Consider the following 21,862-nt stretch of genomic DNA (forward strand, 5'->3'; position numbering starts at 1 on the left):
ACTGTTAATTAAAGCAGCGTTAACTAGTTAGTTAAAACAAAGGTAGCAAATGATAGTTTCTAAAATTAAGGTGGAGGTAATGCTAATGATTCTGCCACCTGACTAGAATCCCTGGGGAGGGTTTTACCTTCTGAGAAAATTTATAATTCAGAGCTAGAGGCCTCTGTCATTAATTTAGCCACGAAAGGCCCACGGCTTCTCAGAACCTCGGCCCCGTGACCCTGGAAATTCTGAACGCTGTAGAGCCAGAACTTTAGACTCATCACAGTCAGCGCTTTATTTAGGTCAGAACTGGTTTTGCGTTCGTTTGTCAATTTGCAGCTGAAGGGAAGGCCTTAAACGGAAGCCTGGCATTATCTGCTTGACAAAGATTTGATGGTGCACCACGTCGTGCTGGAAAATTAATGTCTAGAGCCCAAATGTTAATCACAGGGACCTCTGTACATTGATGGCATAAATAGTACGTTTCTACATAAAAAAAAATCTATAGTGACTCACTCCCTTTTAAATAAAATCTCCCTTTGCTATTTCAGTGGATTGAATGACTGACTCCGGGCACTTCTCTTTTTTGTGTTCTAGGGTGAACCTGTTCAACTTCTCAGAAAACTGCTAGGTTCACCCTAGCAGGGAATTAGCTCTGTTCTTCCCTCAGGTGCTCAGAGAGCAAGAGTGGTTCTCTGCACGGTCGGAGGGGGAACTGACGCTTTCTAGCCCCTTCCTTACTGAAGATGTGAACCATTCTTCAGGCCCCAGGAAAACACGTCTTCTCTTCTGGCCATGACGATGTTTTCCAAAGTGAGTCTCCTTTGTAGTACCAGTTCTCCAGAATGCTGAGAGAGTTACTTGAGAAAGTAGTCTTGTGTTTAATAAGCTTGGGAAAAGATGGAAAAGAAGTAACAAGTGCATGACTGGTTTGTGCACTGCAAGACTTCTCCGTGCCTACGTCCGATAAAAGAATAGAGGAGTCAGAGTTTTTTCAAGCCCGTTTGACCAGAAACCTTTTTTTTTTTTCCCAAGAAGAAATTTGTGAGACTAGCTTTCCCAAGAATACATTCTGGGAAATGCTCAGCTCTGATGCCCAAAAGCTAAGGCTTGAGTTAAAAACTGCTTATAACTTACTGGTCATGAGACTACAGGCAGGTGTTCTAACCATGCTGGACTTCAAACACCTCATCTGAAAAATGGGAGTGATCATGGCTTCCACTTCCAATATTCTGTGACCCCTAGATAATTCTACTAGTATTACCACTACCACTATGAGGTCCTGCCACTTTCCATGGTGGACGCTATTCACTGGTATATCCAACAAGCACTTGGCACCCACTTCTCCCTTTCTGTTTCAATTATAGAAAATGCAAAAGCCAGGTTACAAACTGGAAGTAGACTCACCGACATAGAAATGAAAGCTACGGTTACCAAAGGGGAGAGAGGTAAATTAGGAGTTTGGGATCAACATATAGACACTACTGTATATAAAATAAACAAGCAACATGGACCTACTGTATTGCACCAGAAACTATATTCAATATCTTGTAATAACATATAATGGAAAAGATTCTGAAAACGAATATATACGTAGATGTATAACTGAACCACTTTGCTGTACACCTGAAACTAACACAACATTGTAAATCAACCATACTTCAAAAAAAGTTAATCAGAAAAAAGCTAAGTGCATGCTTTCCTATATTCTCTCGCAGCAAGGGGTTGCTATTTGAGACAGTTTTGGCCAATACGACATTAGGCAATTCTTAGGGAACTCTGAGAAGACTACTGTTTTCCTGAATAAAGGGGTGCAATGCATGGAGCTCATGTGCATCCATCCCAGCTGAAGGCTTAGAGATTAGCAGGGGCGCTGGCTCCGGCATCGCTGAGCCCTGGAGGACCGCCGGGAGCAGTCTATCCGCATACTTCTTGTAACATAAGGAAAATGAAACGCAAGGAGGTCATACAAGTCTCTGAAAATCAAGTTTACCCGCAGTTGAACACATTTCTAAAAGATTTAGCTACCATTTTTTGAGTGCTTTCTGTGTGCTGATAGAAAGCATTTAACACGTTTCAATTCATTTACTCCTCCCTACAGGAATTATTACCTACCGTTCTCCAGGTGAGGGAGCAGACTGAAGTACCTTGTTCAAATTCACACAGAGGGTGTGCTAACTTTTGGAAGTATAGTCATTATAACCTTGGAAGTTATTATCATGTTTTTCACTCTGAAGTAGGCAACTAGCATCCTCTTTAAAATGGAGCACTTGCTGTCCTCCAGGAGACGTGGAAGGGACATGTACTGGCCTTTTCAGAAGCAGGGCCCAGACCCAGTCTGGATTTACAGCACCTGCTTCTCACATGCTGGATGCACGGGGGCAGAAGCAGGCGAGGCCCAGCACGGCAGCTGCTTCTCCCAAAGACCTGCACCCAGAGATGTAAGTTGCCTGTTTAAGCCCACCTGAGATCTCAGTGGAGGGGCTCGTTGGCATATTACAGAATTCAAGCCTGAGGAGCACAACCAATGAAGGTAATTTAGAAAAAAAATGAGAATGTTGGGAGCACCCAGGTTCACTTGTTCCCCATTAATTCAGTGTGACAGGTAATGTGATAGGCACTGGCCTTTATAAAGATATAAACTAAAAGGAGAGGGAGGAGGGTGTAGCTCAGTGGTAAAGTGCGTGCTTAGCATGTACAAGGTCCTGGGTTCAAGCCCCAGTACCTTTGTTAAAAAAATTAATAAGTAAACCTAAATCACACCCCCCAACAAAATTAAACAATAACAAAAAAACCTAAAAACCAAGATAAATCCACACATAGGCAGTTATATCCTACGGTGTTCTGAACATCTTGATTTTGGATCACAGAGATGGAGTATTCAGTCTCATGGGAGGTAGAGAGGAAAGGAATTTTAGTTTGGGTTTAATTTACTTCTTAGAATTATATCTTCAAAGCAGGGAACAGCTATAGGATGTATGTGATACCAGGGTGTTACAGCTTTCTCTGGCCTTTCTTCTTCTCCAAATCAAAAGCAGGTTCCAGCCTGTATACCCTAGCTGTTGGCAAAAAAGAAATCTCTATATGATCAGGGTATAGCCCGTCGTCCCAGCTATAATCACATAGGTAGACCAGTATTTGTCAAGGCTGCATACAGAAAAGTCAACAATTGCCCAAGGTCCTTCAGTACCCTCTCTGATATTCTGATATCCCAAATGTATGACTGCAAAACCCAATCATTAAGAACTACGTGACCCTATAGGGAAAGCGAATTCAAATAGTGCCCTAAACATTGAGAATTCCTGTTTTCTATTGGCATTATCAGTGAATTTTGTCGCTTACGTTGTCTCTCTATTTACTAAAGTAGAAATGAAATAGTTGAAAATAGTAATCTAATGTTACTAGAGGAACGTTAGAAATAGAGCAAAACATGAGATCAATGGATGGGATGAGTGATTGGATTCTTGAGCAGCAACTGACGACCACAGGAATGCAGGAGCAATGAGGATCACTCAGCTTAATCTCATGAGTTAGCAGAACCACTAGGGGGCAGTAGCGCACACACTTGAAGACAAGCAAAAAATAGGTACCACATTTCTACCTCCCCCAATCCATTCATTCAACAAGCTTCTTAGTGCTTCCGGGCCCTGGAGGCACAGTGATGAACAAGGTAGACGAGGCCTCCACTCCCAAGCTGACTCTGCTTAAACTGGGACAAGGGATGTGCTCTCCAGTTCAGCAAGGAGCTACAGAATGTCAAAATGGAGAAGCTCTGGAAATCCAGGCTGTGTAATCAATGTATCTATAGGTCTGTCCTGCCTTTTATGAGGCTCTCTTTGTTACTAAGATCATCCTCGTTGCATACCTGGCACAGAGACTTTCAGGTGTGGAAAAAGACTGACAGTTTTTGACTGACTTAATAATAATAGCAAACACTTAAGAACTGTGGTATACACTTACATGAATTTACTCATTTAGTCTTACAACTACTGTATACAGTATGCTTCATTATCTCCATTCATCAGAGGAGGACACAGAGGCGGAGAGAGGTTAAGGGACCAGCCTATGGTCACATGGTTGGTGACTGATGGCGCCACTATACAATCCCAGTGCTGCCTGGCCCCGTGCCTTGCTACCTCCAATAAAGTATCTACGCTGTGCGTGGCCTTTACACACACTATTTCCCTCAGTCTTTACAATCCTATGAGGTAGGTGGTATGATTTCAATTTGGCAGATGAAGAAATCAAAGCTCAGAGAAGAAACGGCAGTGCCAGTGTTCAAACTCAGGACCACCTGGGTACAAGGCCAGGTGGTTCTTCTCCATCGCTCCATGCTGTCTTTCTAAGGAGCCTGCCCTGCTGAGTTTCGGGGGTGCTTGGGCAGACGCTCACAATTTCATCCCTCCAGCAACCTGCTTGTTTTCTCTACCAAGATGCCTAGAAGATTTTACTTGAAGAAAGAATGTAAAGAAAGGCTGATAAAAGAAAAGTTTGAAAAAATGAATTTCCTGAGACAAAATAAAAGGCTGATCTTGCAGAAGTTTCAGAAAAAGGATGTTTTACAGAGGATTCAGGAAGGCAGATGGAAGATATGCCGACAGGTTAGATATATGGAAGGTCTTCTGTGAATAGACCATGGCGTTGCCAGGATTTATTGAAGTAGAAGAGGTTATTTTCCCCAAGGTTTATAATTCAGTTGAATACCTTACACAGTATCCATGGAAAGAGATGAGAGGCATATAGGAATCAGAAAAGAATGGAAAGAGGCAAGGATACAAGTTAATCATGCAAGTGAATCGGGTCATAAGGATAAACCCTCAGCATCCTGTGAGTCCTTTTCAGTCCTCAGCAGACACAGTATCTTTACCATCATCATAATTCAGGCTTTGAAGAATTAGGGTTGAATGGAAAGTAGGATTTTTCATGCAGACTGAATGATGGTATAAGAGAATTGTTCAAGGACTAGTATTTAGCTATTTATCTTCCACTTGAAAAATGTTTATCTTCCATTTCTTTATCTAGGTTTTTTGAATATTCTCAAATCTCTGTAGAGTTGGCAGATGGATGTTCTGACTAGCTCTTTTGACGTGTATTCTTCAATATTATTCCCAGTAACAGTCTATGTAGATTTTTTTTTTAATATCTCCAAATTTGTTCTCAAGCCACTGGTAAGATGATCTCATTATGAAGTGCCTCAGGGGGCATTTATCACGTAACAAAGTCCCCCACATGGGGGGAAATCATTGGCTATTTTCAGATGGCAACTGGCCAATAACTGCTACCTGGGATACTGACCTGGGTGGACAGGGTGGGACTCTGGGCAACAGAGAAAGTGGGAAGCGGGCTGGTTGATTAGGAAGATTATCTGCAAAGCCACTTTGCTGTTTTGCCCCTTTCAGCTACTTAGACGTTTCACAGAGACTTCAAGCTGCCCATTAAGAATGAAAATGTAAATTCTACATTCTTGTGCCTCTCTGGGATGGGCAGTCAAGGGTTCTTCTGGGCTTGAGAAAGGTTCAGGCACATGTAAGGGCAGTCAGACCTGCAAGGCCCTTGGCATTCTGCCTTCAGCATACTCTTTGTTAACACTGATCTTCTCTGCTCTGTTCTGGTGAACTTGAATTCAGCTCACAGAGTATCTCTGTCCTCTCAGGACCCGAAGGTCCTTGCCTTGCGTCAATGACTTAGCTGTGCCCTCCCTGCCCTTCTGACCTCACTTCCCTTTTGTTGTAAGTCTTTGTTTTTTTCCACCTTTATCTCAACGGCTACGTTGCTAGCCTTAGACTAAGTAACTGGGCCCGTATCCAATGAACTCCACGAAAACCATCCAAGGAGAATTTCCAAAGCCTTTTCCCAGCACCCTGCCCCTCCCAGTTTCATTCACTCAGGTGGTTCCCATGGAAAAGACCCGGGAAGCAAATGCCACTGCTTCAGCCATAGGGGCCAGCGCCCCACAACACCCGCACCACTTTTACCTTAGGGTTTCCCCAGAGGAGCCCCTCCTCTTCCACAGGTTGACGAGGCTGCTGGATCTGCTGGCCGCCGAGGAAGACTTGCCGTCCCCCACGTGCATGCGCACCACGGTGGACGTGGTGAAGGCGCTGCGCACGTTCCTCTCGGGTTTGGCCAGGATGATGTACACCTTCGGCACAAACATGCAGCCGAGTGCCACCGTGGCACTGAGGCTGACTGAGAAGCACATGGTGATGATCTTGTAGTTGCTGCCAAAGTAGATGGGCACAAAGGCCAGCCATATAATGCAGGTGGTGTACATCGTGAAGGCGATGTACTTGGCCTCGTTGAAGTTAGCCGGAACGTTTCTGGTCTTGAAAGCATAGAAGGTACAGCTCAAGATCAGCAATCCATTGTATCCGAGAGGAGTGACAACCCCAAGGTTGGTGGTGTTACAAATCAGGTGGACTTCCCGAATGTTTGGGTAGTCGTGCGTTACATCGGGAGGCTCCATTATAAAGAGGGCGACGATGATGCCCAGCTGGATGCAGATGAGAATGAAAGCAATCACGAGCTGGGCACAGGCACTCATGAATCTGGGCTTTTTGGTGCAGATCTTCTTCTTGCTGCCTGCCAGGATCCTCGCGATGCGATTGGTCTTGGTCACAAGGGCTGAGTAGCTCATGGCTGGGGAGAGACCGATGCCTATTCTCTGAAGGTAGCAGTAAATCTGCTTGGGCTTTGCAATGAGGCAGAAGGTACATAAGTAGCCCAGGCAGATGCCAGCAAGGATGATGTAGCAGAGCTCCCTGCTGGAGGACTTGACTACTGGGGTATCACGGTAGATGATGAAGACCGCGGTAACAAACAGGGTGGCCAGCAGACCGAGGCAGGCGAACACCACAGCTGCAATGGGCTCAGGGTCACCCCAGCGGAGATACTGCACTGGGATCAAATCACAACCTGCAGAGACACAGACACATATTGAAAAAGAAGGAAGATATGTTGACTTGGGTCATTTGTGCCTCCCTTACAAGCAGTTGCTTATGACTCTTTTACTTTTCTCCAGTCTACCTTTCTTTCTTTTTCTTTTCTTTTTTTTGTTTCTTATTTATTTATTTATTTAGTTATTATTAATTGAAATATAGTTGATTTCCAATGTTGTGCTAGTTTCTGGTGCACAGCATAGTGATTCAGTCATACAGATATAGATATTCTATTTCATATTCTTTTTCATCATTGGTTATTACAAGATATTGAATATAGTTCCCTGTGCCGTACAGTAGGACCTTGTTTCAGTCTAACTTTCTAATCTCAGTGTCTCATACTAGTCATTTCTTCATAGATTCATTCTTAAAATATTTATCTTTAGATTATCAAATACATATTCAGTGACAGGAGCTGTTCTAGGTTCTGAAAACAAAATGACGAAGAACATGTTCCCCGTCCTCATAAAAAATAATCGGGATTGGAGGGAGGAGAAGACTTTTAAAGGATTATTTTCAAGTGTGATAAGGGCCATGAAGAAGTAGAACATGGCCCCTGACCCAGTCTGTGGAAGCAATAGAGCCTCTTGCAACAGCAATTAGCAAATGAAAGTATTGGTTTGGCTGAGTTTGGGGATTTGGAAAGTTTGGCAAACAGAAATTAGCTGTAAGGAAAGAGCTAGGGGGCACCAGAGGCATGAAAGGAGGTCACTGTGCAGTAGTGTGATGAGTGGCCTAAGAGAAGGCTGGGAAGTGTGCACGAGGGGATCTTGCAGGGCAGAGAGTCTTAGATCAACGAGAAGTCATTGCAGGGATCTGTGTAGACAGAGGAATGACATGGTCAGATCCATGTGTGTTTTAAACATTCCTTCGGTTGCTTGTGGATTTGGGATGAGATAAAAGTATACACAGAATTGAGAATGATTGGAAGCAATCTAGACTTTTAAAATGGATGTGGGGGTATGTGAAAGGTAAAGGCATCAAGAATGACCAACGTTGGATCTAGCTACATTGTCCTTGAATCCACTGCAAAGGAAAAAAAAGTGTCAACTTGACATACTTTGGGTTATGTGTCTTCTTTTAAAGTTTCTTTTGGACAGTGGTTCTCAAGCTTGGCTGTACACCGAAATTACTTAGATAGTTAAAAAAAACCCAACAACACTGTGGCCTGGGTTTCACTGTCAGCTTCTGATTTAATTGGCCTGGGCATCAGGAATTTTTAAAGGCACTCCAAGGATTTCTAATTGTGCAGCCGAAGTTGAGAACCACTGCTCTAGAAGGATCATTCCTGTCAACCATACTTTTTAAAAAATAGAATGGAGATAGATTTATTGAGTTAGTAACAGAAGAGTTAAATAATCTGGGTCATTGGACATTTGAGCAATGTGGCAGAGATTACTAATTGTCTGCAAATATCCATTCTCCCTTTTATCCTCAAGGACAGATCTCCAATTTCATTTGGGGTAGTAAAGGATGTAGCTGAAATGCTACAGTTTCCAACAATATTTGCAGTCAAATGTGCCATGTGAGTAGGTTTTAGCCAGAAAGATGTAAGTAGATAACCTCCTTAAAGGAAAATGACTCATCTTGGAAAGTCAAGATGACTTTTTTGATCTTCCTGGCTTTTTCCTTCTCTTGACTGGAATATAAACATTATGGGTAGAGCTCCAGCAGTTATTCTGGACAATAGGGTAACATTAAGGACAGAAAACATGTTCTGGGTTTAGGCAGAGAAAAATATGGAACCACTGACTAGGTCTGGATTATGCACATTATATTTATCTTGTTTAAACTACTCCCCCCCCCCAATATATGTAGACAAACCAAATCCTAATTGATATAGGTGTAACTTCCTATTAACTTCCCTCATCTCATGATCAAGTGTGTTGTAGTAAGTAGCTTTGAGTGTCAATGGTTACTCGAAGGTAAAAAAGACAACAATACCAATATGTAATGATGGTGTAGGGGAGTAGAATTTGCCACCCCAAATATATCTCTTGGACATATTTTTAATAATTTAATAATTTTAATCTGGTTGCTTTCTAAGAAACAGCAGACATGGGGAAAACTCGGAAAACCACATAGGAACATAGGAGAGATACCCTTTTGTAAAAAATATTTGCATTCACAAGGGAAATCTTTTGTAAGCATGTCTCCCTTACCGTATAGAAGAGGAGGATGACCAAATCTCTAGAAACTCTTGTCAGTGGAGAAGGCAAGGACTTAAATCTGCATAATAACCTTTACCCTTACTGTGCTTTCCCCTCTCCCCCCACCCAGCTGACTCTCCCCACCCTCAACAGCCTCTTTCGTCTTTCCCTGAGGATGGCATTTAAGGGAGGGCTTTGGCCATTTTGGTGAGTTACTCATTTTTCCTGAGTCTCTCCCAGGTCCACAGGTTATTAAGCTATTTGATTTCTTCTCTTAATGTCTCTTGTTAATTTAATTCTTAGACCAGCCGGGACAACCTAGAAGGGCAGAGGAAATTTTTTTCCTCCTCAGCAATGACAAAGAAGCATGTGGTTCTTTCAAAAGATGTCTAAGGGCAGCTCTGTTGTAAAAAGGAAAGGAAACATTCTTCTTTCCCTTATTTCTGCCTCACCAGGCTCTTTCTTCAAGATCTCAGGTTTCAAGTACTATTATTAGTACTACATAGTTAGATTCACTATGAATTTAATAGGATTTGTGAGTTAGCCTGAGACCCTCAGCATGCTTTACAAACTAGCTTCTATGAGAAAATGTATGCTTATTTTTAAATTTTTTTTGAGGTTTTTTGTTTGTTTGTTTGTTTTTTAATGGAGGTACTGGGGATTGAACCCAGGACCTCGTGTGTGCGAAGCATGAGCTCTACCACTGAGCTATACGTCCACTCACTATGCTTATTTTAAAAACCCATACTTTTAACTTTAAAGAGTGTATGTGCGTAGCCCAGGCTAAATATGACAGTTATTTTATATGATGTCAATGATTATAAATAAATGGCTATTTCATTGTGAATGAATATACCTGTATCCATATTTTTAAATTTGTTCCTTATAGAGACTATTTTACAGAAAGAAAATAGGGACCAATCATTTATCTGTATCCTTTCATAATAATTTATTTATAACATTGCTATAACAATGAAATGTATTATCTACTGTAGTTAATTCTTGTATTTCTTTTATGAGAGGAAGGTAATTAGGTTTATTCCTTGATTTCCACTTGGAGGAGGTACTGGGGATTGAACTCAGGACCTTTTGGGTGCTAAGCATGTGCTCTGCCCCTTGAGCTATACCCTTTCCCCTACTGTAGTTAATTCTACAGGGACCTGTTTCCCCTACTAGGTCCGGATTTCCTATGTCAGTGAATTACTATGGACATCAGTAATTTACTGATATAGGAAAGATGTTATGTGGTACATGAAGCAAGAATCTTTTCACTAGCTAAAGAGAATCACCTGAAATAATATATAAATATTTAAGAGCTTTCACTTTACTTTTTTTCCCCCTGCTGTTCTGCTAAATCTTAATTGCTTTTATCTAAATGTAATTAGTACCCTAGTTACTAAATGTTTTCTGTATGATAACATTCACCGCTATTTTTAATGTCAAATAGATTCTTGAATTCTCCATGTGCAGCCCATTAACATCATGTGTGAAACTAAAGAAAGCCCATTAGATTTATGTGTTGGAAGAAATGTGTGTAAGGCGTGCCTCTAATGTGCTGTGATTATTTTCACAAATTTGCCAGAATTTATGTATTCAAATGAATGTTTTTTATTTAAAGTGAACCCTCAGAAGGCTTTATGTTTAGTTTAATGATCCTGCCATTGTAAAAAATACTTTTGTAACTATTCTCTTAATCATCATTGACTCTTATAACTGGATAAGATCTTGGAGTTTCCAAAAATAGATGTGCATCACAGTCACTTGGAGAGTCTATAAAAATACAATTCAGGAGATTTTGAATTACTACGACTGGGGTGGGGCAAAGGAATTTTACTTTGCATAAGCATTCTCAGTGACTGCACAACTGGTCCTTGGTTGGCAGCCCAACCTGAGAGATTATCAGGTGGACTTCTCATCCAGTGTGTGAATGTCTTACATGATAATTTCCAGATGCAGTCACCAAGCCTACCTAAGGCTTTCCGTGAACTATATACTGTCTCAAGGCCAGGACTTGTGGAGGGGGAACATAGACTGGAAAGACAGGAGGCCTGGATGGCAGGTAGAGACTGGAGGTGAATAAAATGGTTAGAAGGCAGTCACAATAGGGCAGGCAAGGGACGACAGGGCAAAAACTAAGAGCCACTGTACTGAGAAAACATCCAACATTTCAGAGCTAGGACTGAAAGAAATTATGAGGTAGACAGACAGCAGAGTCAGGAGAGAGGCTTCTAACCAAGTTGATGGCAATGTTATTAACTAAGGTGAGGGCTGCTGGGAGAAAAGGGTCACATTTTATAGGAATGATGCTTAGTTCCAGTTTGGACATGTGTTTGAAATATTTATGACCTACTGAACAGATGGACGCAGAAGCTTAGACGAGATATCAGGGTGGAAGTTCTAGCTTTGGGAATCATCTGTTTAGAGGTGGAAATGAGAGACATAGAAATAATGTAATCAACAAGGAAATTCATGGCTATTGATGAGAGCAGTGCCAGAAGTCTGGTGTGACCCTGACATTAAGGAATGACCGAGGAAGAGGACATGTCAGGGAAGACATGAGATAGAGCAGCTGGGAGGGAAGTGTGTCAGAAGCCAGAGGAAAGTGCTTAATTGGATGGCCCTCCGTACCCTCCTCTAACAATATCACTTCAGGTTTTCCTTTCTTTTCTTCCTTCCTTTTCCTTCCTTCCTTCCTTCATTCCTTCCTTCTTTTCTCCCTCCTTCCTTCCTTCCTTCCTTCCTTCCTTCCTTCCTTCCTTCCTTCCTTCCTTCCTTCCTTCCTTCTTCCCTTCCTTTCTCTCTCTCTCTCTCTTTCTCCTTACCCAAAGAGCTTGCATGGAGCTTTGAACTTCAAATTTCCAGATATTTCTCCTGGTGGCATACAGTTCTCTTACACTTTCCTCCCTTTATTACTATTAGATCGCTTTCTTTTGAACAAAGAGTGATGTCCTTCTACTGCTGTGTTCCTGACATGGAACATGTTCTACCAAATCTCAGAACCTTGAGATACTGCAGTGTAGGAGGGTTCTCTTTTCCTCTACACCCTCTCCAGCAGAAAAAACAACAGTTTTTTTTTTTAAGGGAAAGTTAGCTGCCAAAGCTGCATTATCCACACCCCCACTGTGCTTCCCATATATCTAATGGGAGGTGATGTTCACTGATTTCCTGGGCACCTAAGAATGATATTACTGGTATGCTGACTATGTATGCTACGTATGCTTACTGTTCGGGCATTACAGGATTAATATTCTTGCAGTTAATAGTTCGTAGACTGTTTCATTTTCAAACCCTGCTCCAAGTGTCTGTTCAAGAAGAAGGAATGAGGAGTCAAAGATCTTGAGATAGCTGTCTGATGTTCTGTAAGTCAACGAGGTGGGAACTCCTTAACAAGCACTCAAATTGCTGTATGTTTTTGAGGGAAAGGAAGTTGCTGATGAGAATTTTGAGAATCAGATGTATGTGTCCTCCTCTGCCGGTCAGGCCATTTCAGGTACACAAACTCATATGGGGTCTTTGTGAGACTGTCCTCTGGTTCGTGAACAACAGGTCTGCCCAGAATATGACGTGTTAACTGGGGACCGACAACATCATGACTGCCTTCAGTCTGTTCCCTCAGGAGACCATTTGTCATCTTTGCTCCTTTCTTTTTGTGTCTGAATTTGGATCTCTAGGCGGTTGGTTTGAGATAGCAGAGCAATGCAATCAGAATCCTTTCTGCATTGTTCATAACCCTGATCATTTAATATTTTCCCTCTTCCTTTAGCTAACATTTTTCATTACTTCCACATTTTGGAAGAATTGGAAGTGGTGTGTGTGTGTGTGTGTGTGTGTGTGTGTGTGTGTGCATGCATGTGTATGTGAGAGAGAGAAAGAGGAAGGTGAGAGGAAGGTCATGTTGTCTAGGTCTGTCCTCCCTACTTGACTGTAAGCACCCTGATGTCAAAGAGTTTGCCTCTTTGGCTCACAAATGGATCCCGGTACTGAGCACAGTGCCTTGCTCATATGGTTAGCATAGCAATTTGCAAATTAACGTATCTAGTATATAATCAAAGTATATAATTCCTGGTGTATAGATCAAGTCATTCTCAGCAAACTTTCTTGTTGCTATCGGAAGTCCCAATTTACAGAACTGTTTTGTACTGTTATAGAGATATAAATTCAGTGAGGTACACCTGAATTTTAGAGTCAAGATTCTGAACCAGTGAGGGCAAAACTAAGGAAGCAGCTCAGAGGCTTCCTTCTGCCTAGAGGTGTGGCATGCTTCACATTAGAAATGTTCCTGGTACTAACGAGGCAATGATCAGCGTTTTATGATTGACTGATTAATCTAATTCTGGGTAATTCATTGGATCTGGGAGTTCTGGGTAGAAGAAAGAGGGAGGCAGTAAACAGAAGTCATTCTTTAACAAGTGCCATCTACTATAAAGTTCAGATACACTGTTCCCAAGAAGGCTATTAATTGCAACATTTTTTACTTTAAGCCAGAATCAAAAGCCCCCGAGTCCTCTGCAGGGAAGACATGTTCTAGAGTTGATTGATTTTACCATTACCTTAGCATGAAACAAAATATACCATGATTGCTCACTCAAATAAAAATTTAGCCTCTATCTAAAATGTTAGGTAGGTTTTATGGAATCTGCCTCAATGGGAAGCCACTTTATTCCTGTTTATGCCAGCATTGAAAAAAGGGCAGAAACTAACATTTATTGAGTGCTTACTAAATGTCAGATGCTATCCAAGTTATTTTAGGTAATCTTCACAAGGAACAAGTGAGGTAAATATAATTAACTCTATTCTGCAGAGGGACAATGTGAGGTTTAATAATATGCTAATTTGTTGGGGCTGAAATTAAGACCCTGTGAAATTTTTGATGGATTGATTGATTAACTGATTGATTGATTTATCCTACATCAGGGCAAACTGATCAAGTATTCCTTTCAAAGGGGCCCTGAGGAGAATCGTGAGTAATTAGTGATGATTGTCATGGGCAAGGAGGGGCTGGTGGTGGCATGAGTGTTTGATATTTGTTACCCTGACATGAATCCAGGCTCCCTTCTTCGGAATCTCATTGGTTCGAATTCTTCAGCAAGGTTCTCATCCTGGCTTATGTGTCCTGAGGGTTGCTAGCCAGACACAGATTGGTAAGTTGTTCCTTTTGTGTCCCCAAAGTTTTCTAGTGTAGAAATTTTTTTCTGAATGAGCACCAAATACCCATAGCCCTTGAGGACAGGGATTGACTGTAGGACATTCCTAACACTGCCACACAGGCAACTCACAGCTACACATTTATCATCGGACCCAGTCTATTTCACACCCTTCCAGGTTTATTACATACTTTTTGTTTTAGATTCCCTTAATAAAATTCCCTCAGAGAGCTGATAACTCAGAGCTATAGTCTTTATTTAGTTTTCATTTTTATTTTCTAATTGGCTACATTTTATAAGGGGAGTTAGACATTGTATTTAAAGATTTATTTCATAATCAAGGCATAAAGAATGACTGAACGGTCCTGCAGAGGGCTGAGGGAAAGGATGATCACAGATGCACATTTGAGGGAACAGCTTTGAAAAATACAACTTCCGGGCATACTGCAGATGAACAAGAGAGGAAAAACACAGCATATGGATTTAAATAATAAACTGTGCTGACTGGAATACTTTGCTCCATTTTTACCTTCCCCCTGTCCCTCTTAAAAGGCTAACTCCTCTCTCTTTCATTTTCCAGATCCTCTGTGAGGATGGCTTTTCTGATTCCTGGAGTCTGAATGACAGGGTCCTCCCATGTGGTCAAACAGCTCTGTGTGCCAGTGCCTGTCACAGCACTTGTACAACATTTTCTTTCTTTCTTTTTTTGCCCATAATGATGCAACTATTATGCTCATTGTGAGTTTGCTTGTCTGTTTCATGTAGTAAGCTGTGAGCAATGCGAGAGCAGAGGCTGTGTTTGCCTTTTGCTCTGCTGTGCCGAGCGCAGCAGCCGGCACATTACAGGCAGTTACACAGGGTGGAAGAATGAATGATTATGTTAGTGGAGAAAAGAACAATTGAGGAATCAGGAGACAAGCACTTCATTTTCAGCTTGTGCACAAATATTTCCTGTGCACACGAGACTCTTCTCTATTTATTTGTGTCTCTGTTTTTCTATACATAAAATGGAAATAATAGAGAACTTCCTTCTCTTATAATGAAGGTTTTAATCTGGAGAAAATTTTGTAGAAAAATTTGCATATGAGAAATTAAAGACTGATTACCTGAAAAGCATCAGTGGAGCAGTTTCTCAGGACTGAGAAATAAAATGCTTAAAGTTATTGTTGTATTGTACTAGGATAAAACATTAAACTCATCACTTTAGAACCAAAAGGCAATCAGTGGAATTTTACACACACAATTTGAACTATAATGAATGTCTTAATGATTAATTTCTATTTATTTCTATTAATTTCCTGGCTTGCCAGGCTCTTTTCAGGGTCCCTTTCCTCTGGTTTTAGTCAGAGTCGTATGTGTGTGTGTGTGTGTGTGTGTGTGTATGTAGCAAATAATTTGCTTAGTAAAAAGCATTTTCCTGCCATGGTTGGTCTTCCAGCCAGATATTCAAAGGCTTTCTGATTGTGTGACTCATTAATTCTTTTAGCCACTCCCTAAGCGCCACCATACTCCCGTGTTCCCGTAGACTCTGTTACACAGTCTTGTTTTTTTTTTTTTTTTTTTTTTTTTTTTCCTTTGAGATGCACCAGACTGTTCTAAAGCCTGGGTTTACATTCCCTTTCCTAAGATTGGTTGCAAAATTCAGTGCATACTCTGCCGTGGCTTTTTCCTCCTGTTTCTCTTCCCCAGACTTAGTTCCTGAATTTTAATTACTATGATACTGTAAGTATTCCTCAGTTGAGCTGCTGGTATATATGTAAGTAATGACAAAGCTCATGTTTATTCTAAAGAGAAAATATGAGAATAAACCCCACACGTGAAAGTGCACAAGGGAAAAGATGAATGTCTCCGTCCTACCCATTAAAGAGACTGGAAGTTGGTTCCCTTAGCACAACAAGAGTGTTACACTCCCTTCTTCGTGCATATTCCTGATCGCCTACTCCGTCCAAGGCACTGTGCCCTCGGCGTGGCTCTAGAGAAGCAACTGTTTATTCCTTTAAAATAGTCCGTTGGTCAGATGCTCAGGCTCTGTGGCTCTGCTCTGCCAGGCACTGTGCTGAACCCTATGCACTTATTACTTCTTTAAGACCCACAGCCTTCTATATGGTGGGTGCCATTATTTCATACATTTTCAGGTAAGGGAACTGAGGTAGGATTGGAACTGAAGAGCATTTGAAGTGAAAGGAACCATAGGAGGAGAAGAACAGACATGAGGGGAAAAAAAAAGAACTGTAAAGGAAACAGCCAAAATGCAAAAGTCAGATGTGCAGAGAAATCCTTCTACAGCACATAACATAGTGTCAGAATTATAATATTTCCAGGAATTACTACTGAGAGCTCAGATGGGAAATCAGTAAAAGCTTTAGGAGGGGAGATAATAATGCCTTCCCGCCTCCATCTCAAGGAATAGAGTGAGGACCACAGAAAATACCATGTGGCTTGGACGGTGGCATAATAATTACGAAGTGAGAAGGAGAGGGAAGAGAGACACAGAGACTCACAGCAGTGGTGGCTCAACATCTGCTAAGCCGCCTCTGTGTTTTATTAGGTTGTCTTATGTTTTTCTGGGGAAAAGCCAGCCCTATTTTATTTTTCTCACCTGTTTATATTCACACAACCCAAAGGAAATGGTATTATATTGTCTTAAGTTGCTTGTAAGTACAAGGCGGCACATATGCTCTCTGAATTTTTCACTCGACTTAATGTGATTTTTTTAAGAGGTGACAAGATAGGAGACATTTATCTGCTTCATATTACTCATATAATATACCGATGCTTTATGAAGCATTTTCCAAGCGAGTTAGATAATGTAGTGGTGGGCACTGTGTTATAAGGCTTTATGTTCTTGGGGGGAAATGTGATCATTTATTTTGGGCAACTTATATTTATCAAAACCTGAAATCAATGAAACCACATTATTTCCCTCAGTCTGGTTATAACAGCGTGGTTTTTGACCATGATGACATTGTTTTTAGGCAGACTACAAATTTATCATTGTGAAGAGGAACACAATGCACATTTTTCATCATGTGGCTTCTGGCAAGATGAAAACTGGTTTATGTTCTCTTTGAGGACCTGTTTTGAGATGTTTCATTGAGAGAGGGCTTTTTAGCAATTTTTTCCCCCTAGAGCAAATGGTGTTTACATTTATAAATATACCATCTTTCTTCTTTTTTTTAGTTGAAGGATTGTCAATTTACAATGTTGTGTTATACCATCTTTTCGACTCATCTGGTGGGATAAACAAACTTATAAGTTAATGAGAATTGAGAAACTGGAAGAGTAAGAAGGCATTTTACAATTTATCAAATGTGTGAGCCCTGGCACTTCATTAAAAAAAAATCATTGTTCTTTTCAGAATTAACTGAAACAATTTCATCAAGCTTGTTGTTTGAAAAGGATCATTGCACAATTTTTTTTTCACTGCATTTTAGAGATCCTTTTAGAAAGAATCCAGCGAGTCATGGCCATTTCCACATTGCCTGCAGTATCATATCAAGGATAAAGCATGAGTTTGACAGAAATACTTTAACTAAGGTTTGCGTCTACCTTCTACTATTTACTGTGCGACCACAGCAAAGATACTTTACATCTTCAATCTCAGTTTTCGGTAAAACGGAGATAATGATTCCAATCTTTTTTGATGTGTAGGGAGGATTAGCTGGCAGAATGTGAAGTCCCTGTTATATATTATAAAGCACTCAACACACGGGGATTTGCTTCCTCTCTTCTATTCTGTAATTTATTTCTTAGCAAATATTTATTGAGTGTTGATTGTATTCTAGGAGTTTGTTATTCCCGAGTGAACAAAGCATGCAAACTCCCCCCACTTCTAGCTTGTATTCCAAGTGGGGAGATAAATAATATATGGTCAGCAAAAATAAATTAATACATTAACAATATAATAGAATAAAAGGTTATATATGAAGTGGAGAAAATAAGAGGTAGCAGAGGGTAAAGGGGGACAATTTGTAGTATTAAACGAGTTGGTCAAGGCACACATTTGAGCAAGGACTTGAAGCAGGCAAGGATGATAGCAGTACAGGTATCTGGGGTGAAGCACTCCAGGTGGAGGGGACAGCTAGGGCAATGAGCTAGGATAAGAGCCTTCCAGATGTCTTCACGGAAAAACAAAAGGGCCAATGTGCTGGAGGACACAGCGAGGTGAAGGGAAAGGGAAAGTAGTCTAGAGACACAAGAAAGGGCCAGATCATATAGAACATGAATGCATAAGGACTTTGAAAAAAATGGAACTATTGTAGGTTTGTAGACAATGGAGCAACATAATCTGGCTTACTTTTTAAAAAGGTATCTGTGCCTGGGCTATTGAGAAAGGGCTGCAGGTTGGGGCAAGGGTAGAATCAGGAAGATCAGTGAGAAGGTTATTTCAGCACCAAAAGTAATTAATCATGATTACTAGGACCAGGATCTTACAGTGGAGGTAGTGAGAAGTGGTAGATTTCCATATTTAAAGGAAGAGTCAATAACATTTCCCGACCAAATGACTAAAGGATATGAGACTATTCAAAAGATGATTCCAAAGTTATTGGTCTGAGCTACTGAGAGAATGGATTTGCTGTCAGGTGAAATATAGAAAACTAAGGATAGGGCAGTCTTGGGGGTCAGGAAGGTAAAGACCTGGATTTCAGTTTTGGAAATGTAGAATTTGAGATATCTATTGCATATTCAAATAAATGTCAAGCAGGCAGTTGAATATTCAAGTCTGGAGATTAGATGAGAAGTCCAGTTCAGTTCAGAAATCTTTGGTGTATGACTGAGAATAACAGCATGAGACCAGGTAAGATCACCAATGAAGCGCACATAGACGGAAAAGAGGATCAAGACTGAGCCCTGAGTCACTCCGAAACTCTATCTTTAGTTTTATTTCAAGTATAAGTGTAAAAATATAGAAGGCAATCGATGCTAGATTCTCTCTGGGAAGATTAATGTTTTTATCGTATCATGGAGGAAAATAGCAAAAGTGGGTAACGATGGCCATTCTTATCCACTGAAACCAGAAAAACTTTTGATCAAGGGAGTGATTTAAAGAAAAGATGGCAGAAAAGAAAGAATTCAATTTCAAGCACAAGAGGAATAAAACATTAGTCTTAGTAGTAGATTTCAGTCTGGGATGGAAGACAAAATAGGTGCATGTATTGAAGTATGTTAATTTTAGTGTTCAGATGATATCATAATGTGTTTTTAATGTTCTTTGACAAACTGGAAACAACAGTTTGTTATTAACAGAAAATAACAAATGTGGATAGTCTGTGTGTCCAGTTGTTAATTTATAGGCAGTGATTTTTGTGCTTCTTGCCATGCATGTATTTATAACGAAGTAGCGGCAAAATAAATTAATCTCAAAAAAACAGTGAAGAGTGGGCACTGTAGTTGAATTTATCAGCACTCCAGAACCTATAAGAAATAAATGGGAAACAACAGAAAATCAAGGAAAAAAAAAAAAAAGATGGCAGATGCCTTTTAGTATCATTATAGCTCATGATTGTCTTTCTGGAGTTTCAATACCACATTAACCTTGTGTAATCCATCCATTTAGGATCAGAAAGCTAAGAAGATAATGTAAGTGATGTTAAAAGAGATGTTTATAGTAGCAAGTTAGTTCACCAAATGCAGATTCATTGCCTATTCTGTGCCATTCTAGACAGTCATTGACTTAAAGGATCTTACTTTCGAATGTGGGAGACGTTCAATAGAGGTTGGAACGTTTTCCAAATTTTCTCATTTATTTTTAAATCAGTCTATCTGTTTACATTCATTTCTCAGCACTATATTTTGAAAAACCTTAATTAACAGTAGAGTGATAATCATTAATGTAATTAAACTGTTAACAGGTACTACACAATAGTTAATAGTTAAATGCTGTTTAATCTCTCCAATAATTCTATGAAATACTTACTAACATTACCTCCATTTTACGTAAGAGGAAGTTGAACCTCAGAGAAGGCAATTTATTTGCTTCGAGTCACACAATGAATCATTGGTGGAGTGTGGATTTCAGCATGGATATTTCTGACTGCAACCCTTTTGATTTAAATCACTATGCTATTGGAAGGTAATAAAGATGAATTGGGGCAGACATGTCTAGCACGCAGCCAAAAATCTCAACTGTATTTTATTCACAGTGCATTTGTCATAAATTTCACCTTCCTTAGATTGTATTGGTGAGTCTTTATGTAGCAAACTTAAGGAAAATCTAGAAAGTGCTTAGGGGCGTGGGGAAGTCTACTGTTAAACAAAGTAGCCACTTTCTTTTATAGTTGGTCACCATTACGTTTGGTCTTTAGAAAAGGATGGCTTCCATACATAGGCTTTGACAGAAAAGTGAATGTGAAATAGTTATTCACTTGCCTCAAAACAGCTTTGTTACACTGGAAAAAAACATTTTTCAATATACATTTCTTAGATCTAGTCTTTTGGGTTTTTTCTTTCTCTTTGAAAATCCTTCTCCCTTTTACTTGGTTAACTTCTCATTTTCACATGCATTGATTCCATTTCCTTCCAGAAGGTACCACTGAACTTCCAAGACCTGGTTAATTTTCTCTCAATGTAATCAGAGCTTAACTCTCACGCTTCTTTCCTTCCTCCTTCCCTTTATGGGTTTGTTCATTCATTCTTCCCCTTATCCCTCCTCTTTTATTCTTTTGCTAGACAAACATTAAATCAGTTTCTACAACATACCTGGCATGCTTAATATATTAAAATTGCCTCTGCTGGTATGTGTGTCTGCCCAGGCTCTTGGATGCTCAAGGGTAGGAACTGTGGCTCCATGATTACTGTGCGTCCAGTGCCCAGTGCTGTGTTTGTACCTCGTTGGAACTATTTGCTAAAGAGTACTTCTATCCTTTGTGCCACCAGTGCACTTGACATATGCTTCAATTATTGTATGTATCATATGTTATACTCTTGATGCAATTACTTAAGTCTGTCATCTACTGTGGACATTTGATTCCATAGAAATGGAAAGTCAGACACCTTCCATTTATATTTCTATCAATAGAACCTAGCACAGTGTTGAAAACAGTGTAGAAATCTGATTAAAAAAACTTTTGCTGAATGAATGAGAGGATAACCAGCTTGCATAGCATGAGTTCCTATTCAGATTACTACCCAACCTAGAAGGCATTAATTACTACAATTGTAATAAGAATAAATGTATTTCTCATGTCAACTTATAAAAAAAGTCCCCTAAAGGATCAGAAACAAATAATATTTAATAAACAGCAAGTGTTTTATTTTTTACCCTTTCCTCATCCAAATTGAATTGTAATAATCAAATAGGCAGCACATTTTAAGCACATTTGAAATGAAAAATACCAGAGCAACTTGGAGATAATTATCATGTAGCCAACTTGAAAGCTGAATTTTTCTATAATTTCCTGAAAATATGGGACTGAAATGTGATTGTGGAGAAAGGCATGTGGTGTAGCACAAAACGATGGAATCACAGTACCTGGGCTTGATTTTCCACTAGTTTTGTGACCTTGAGCAACGTATGGACTCTTCCTGGGTCTTAATTAATTCAACTGTAAAATAATGTCTACCTCGTAGGATTCAAAAGGATTATGCTTAAGATAGTTAAAAATATTGGTAATGAAAAGCAATCCTCTCACATTTTTATTTCTTTTGT

The 21,862-nt window shown here is 40.1% G+C and overlaps 1 protein-coding gene and 1 non-coding gene across 9 annotated transcripts in view; both read right to left on the reverse strand.

Moving 5' to 3' along the window:
• Positions 1-21,862, reverse strand: part of GRM5 (glutamate metabotropic receptor 5) — a 368,565-nt gene that overhangs the window by 49,068 nt on the left and 297,635 nt on the right. For all 8 annotated transcript variants that reach the window (XM_074372823.1, XM_074372824.1, XM_074372821.1 and 5 more), the window contains exon 7: positions 5,958-6,897. In XM_074372823.1, the coding sequence (XP_074228924.1) occupies positions 5,958-6,897 (940 nt within the window). The remainder of the gene's footprint in view (positions 1-5,957; positions 6,898-21,862) is intronic.
• TRNAA-CGC (transfer RNA alanine (anticodon CGC)) lies at positions 9,717-9,788 on the reverse strand. The gene has a single exon. It is a non-coding gene; the product is annotated as a tRNA-Ala (tRNA).

This window comes from Camelus bactrianus, chromosome 10 (assembly GCF_048773025.1).
Source record: "Camelus bactrianus isolate YW-2024 breed Bactrian camel chromosome 10, ASM4877302v1, whole genome shotgun sequence".
NCBI classification, from domain to species: Eukaryota; Metazoa; Chordata; class Mammalia; order Artiodactyla; family Camelidae; genus Camelus; species Camelus bactrianus.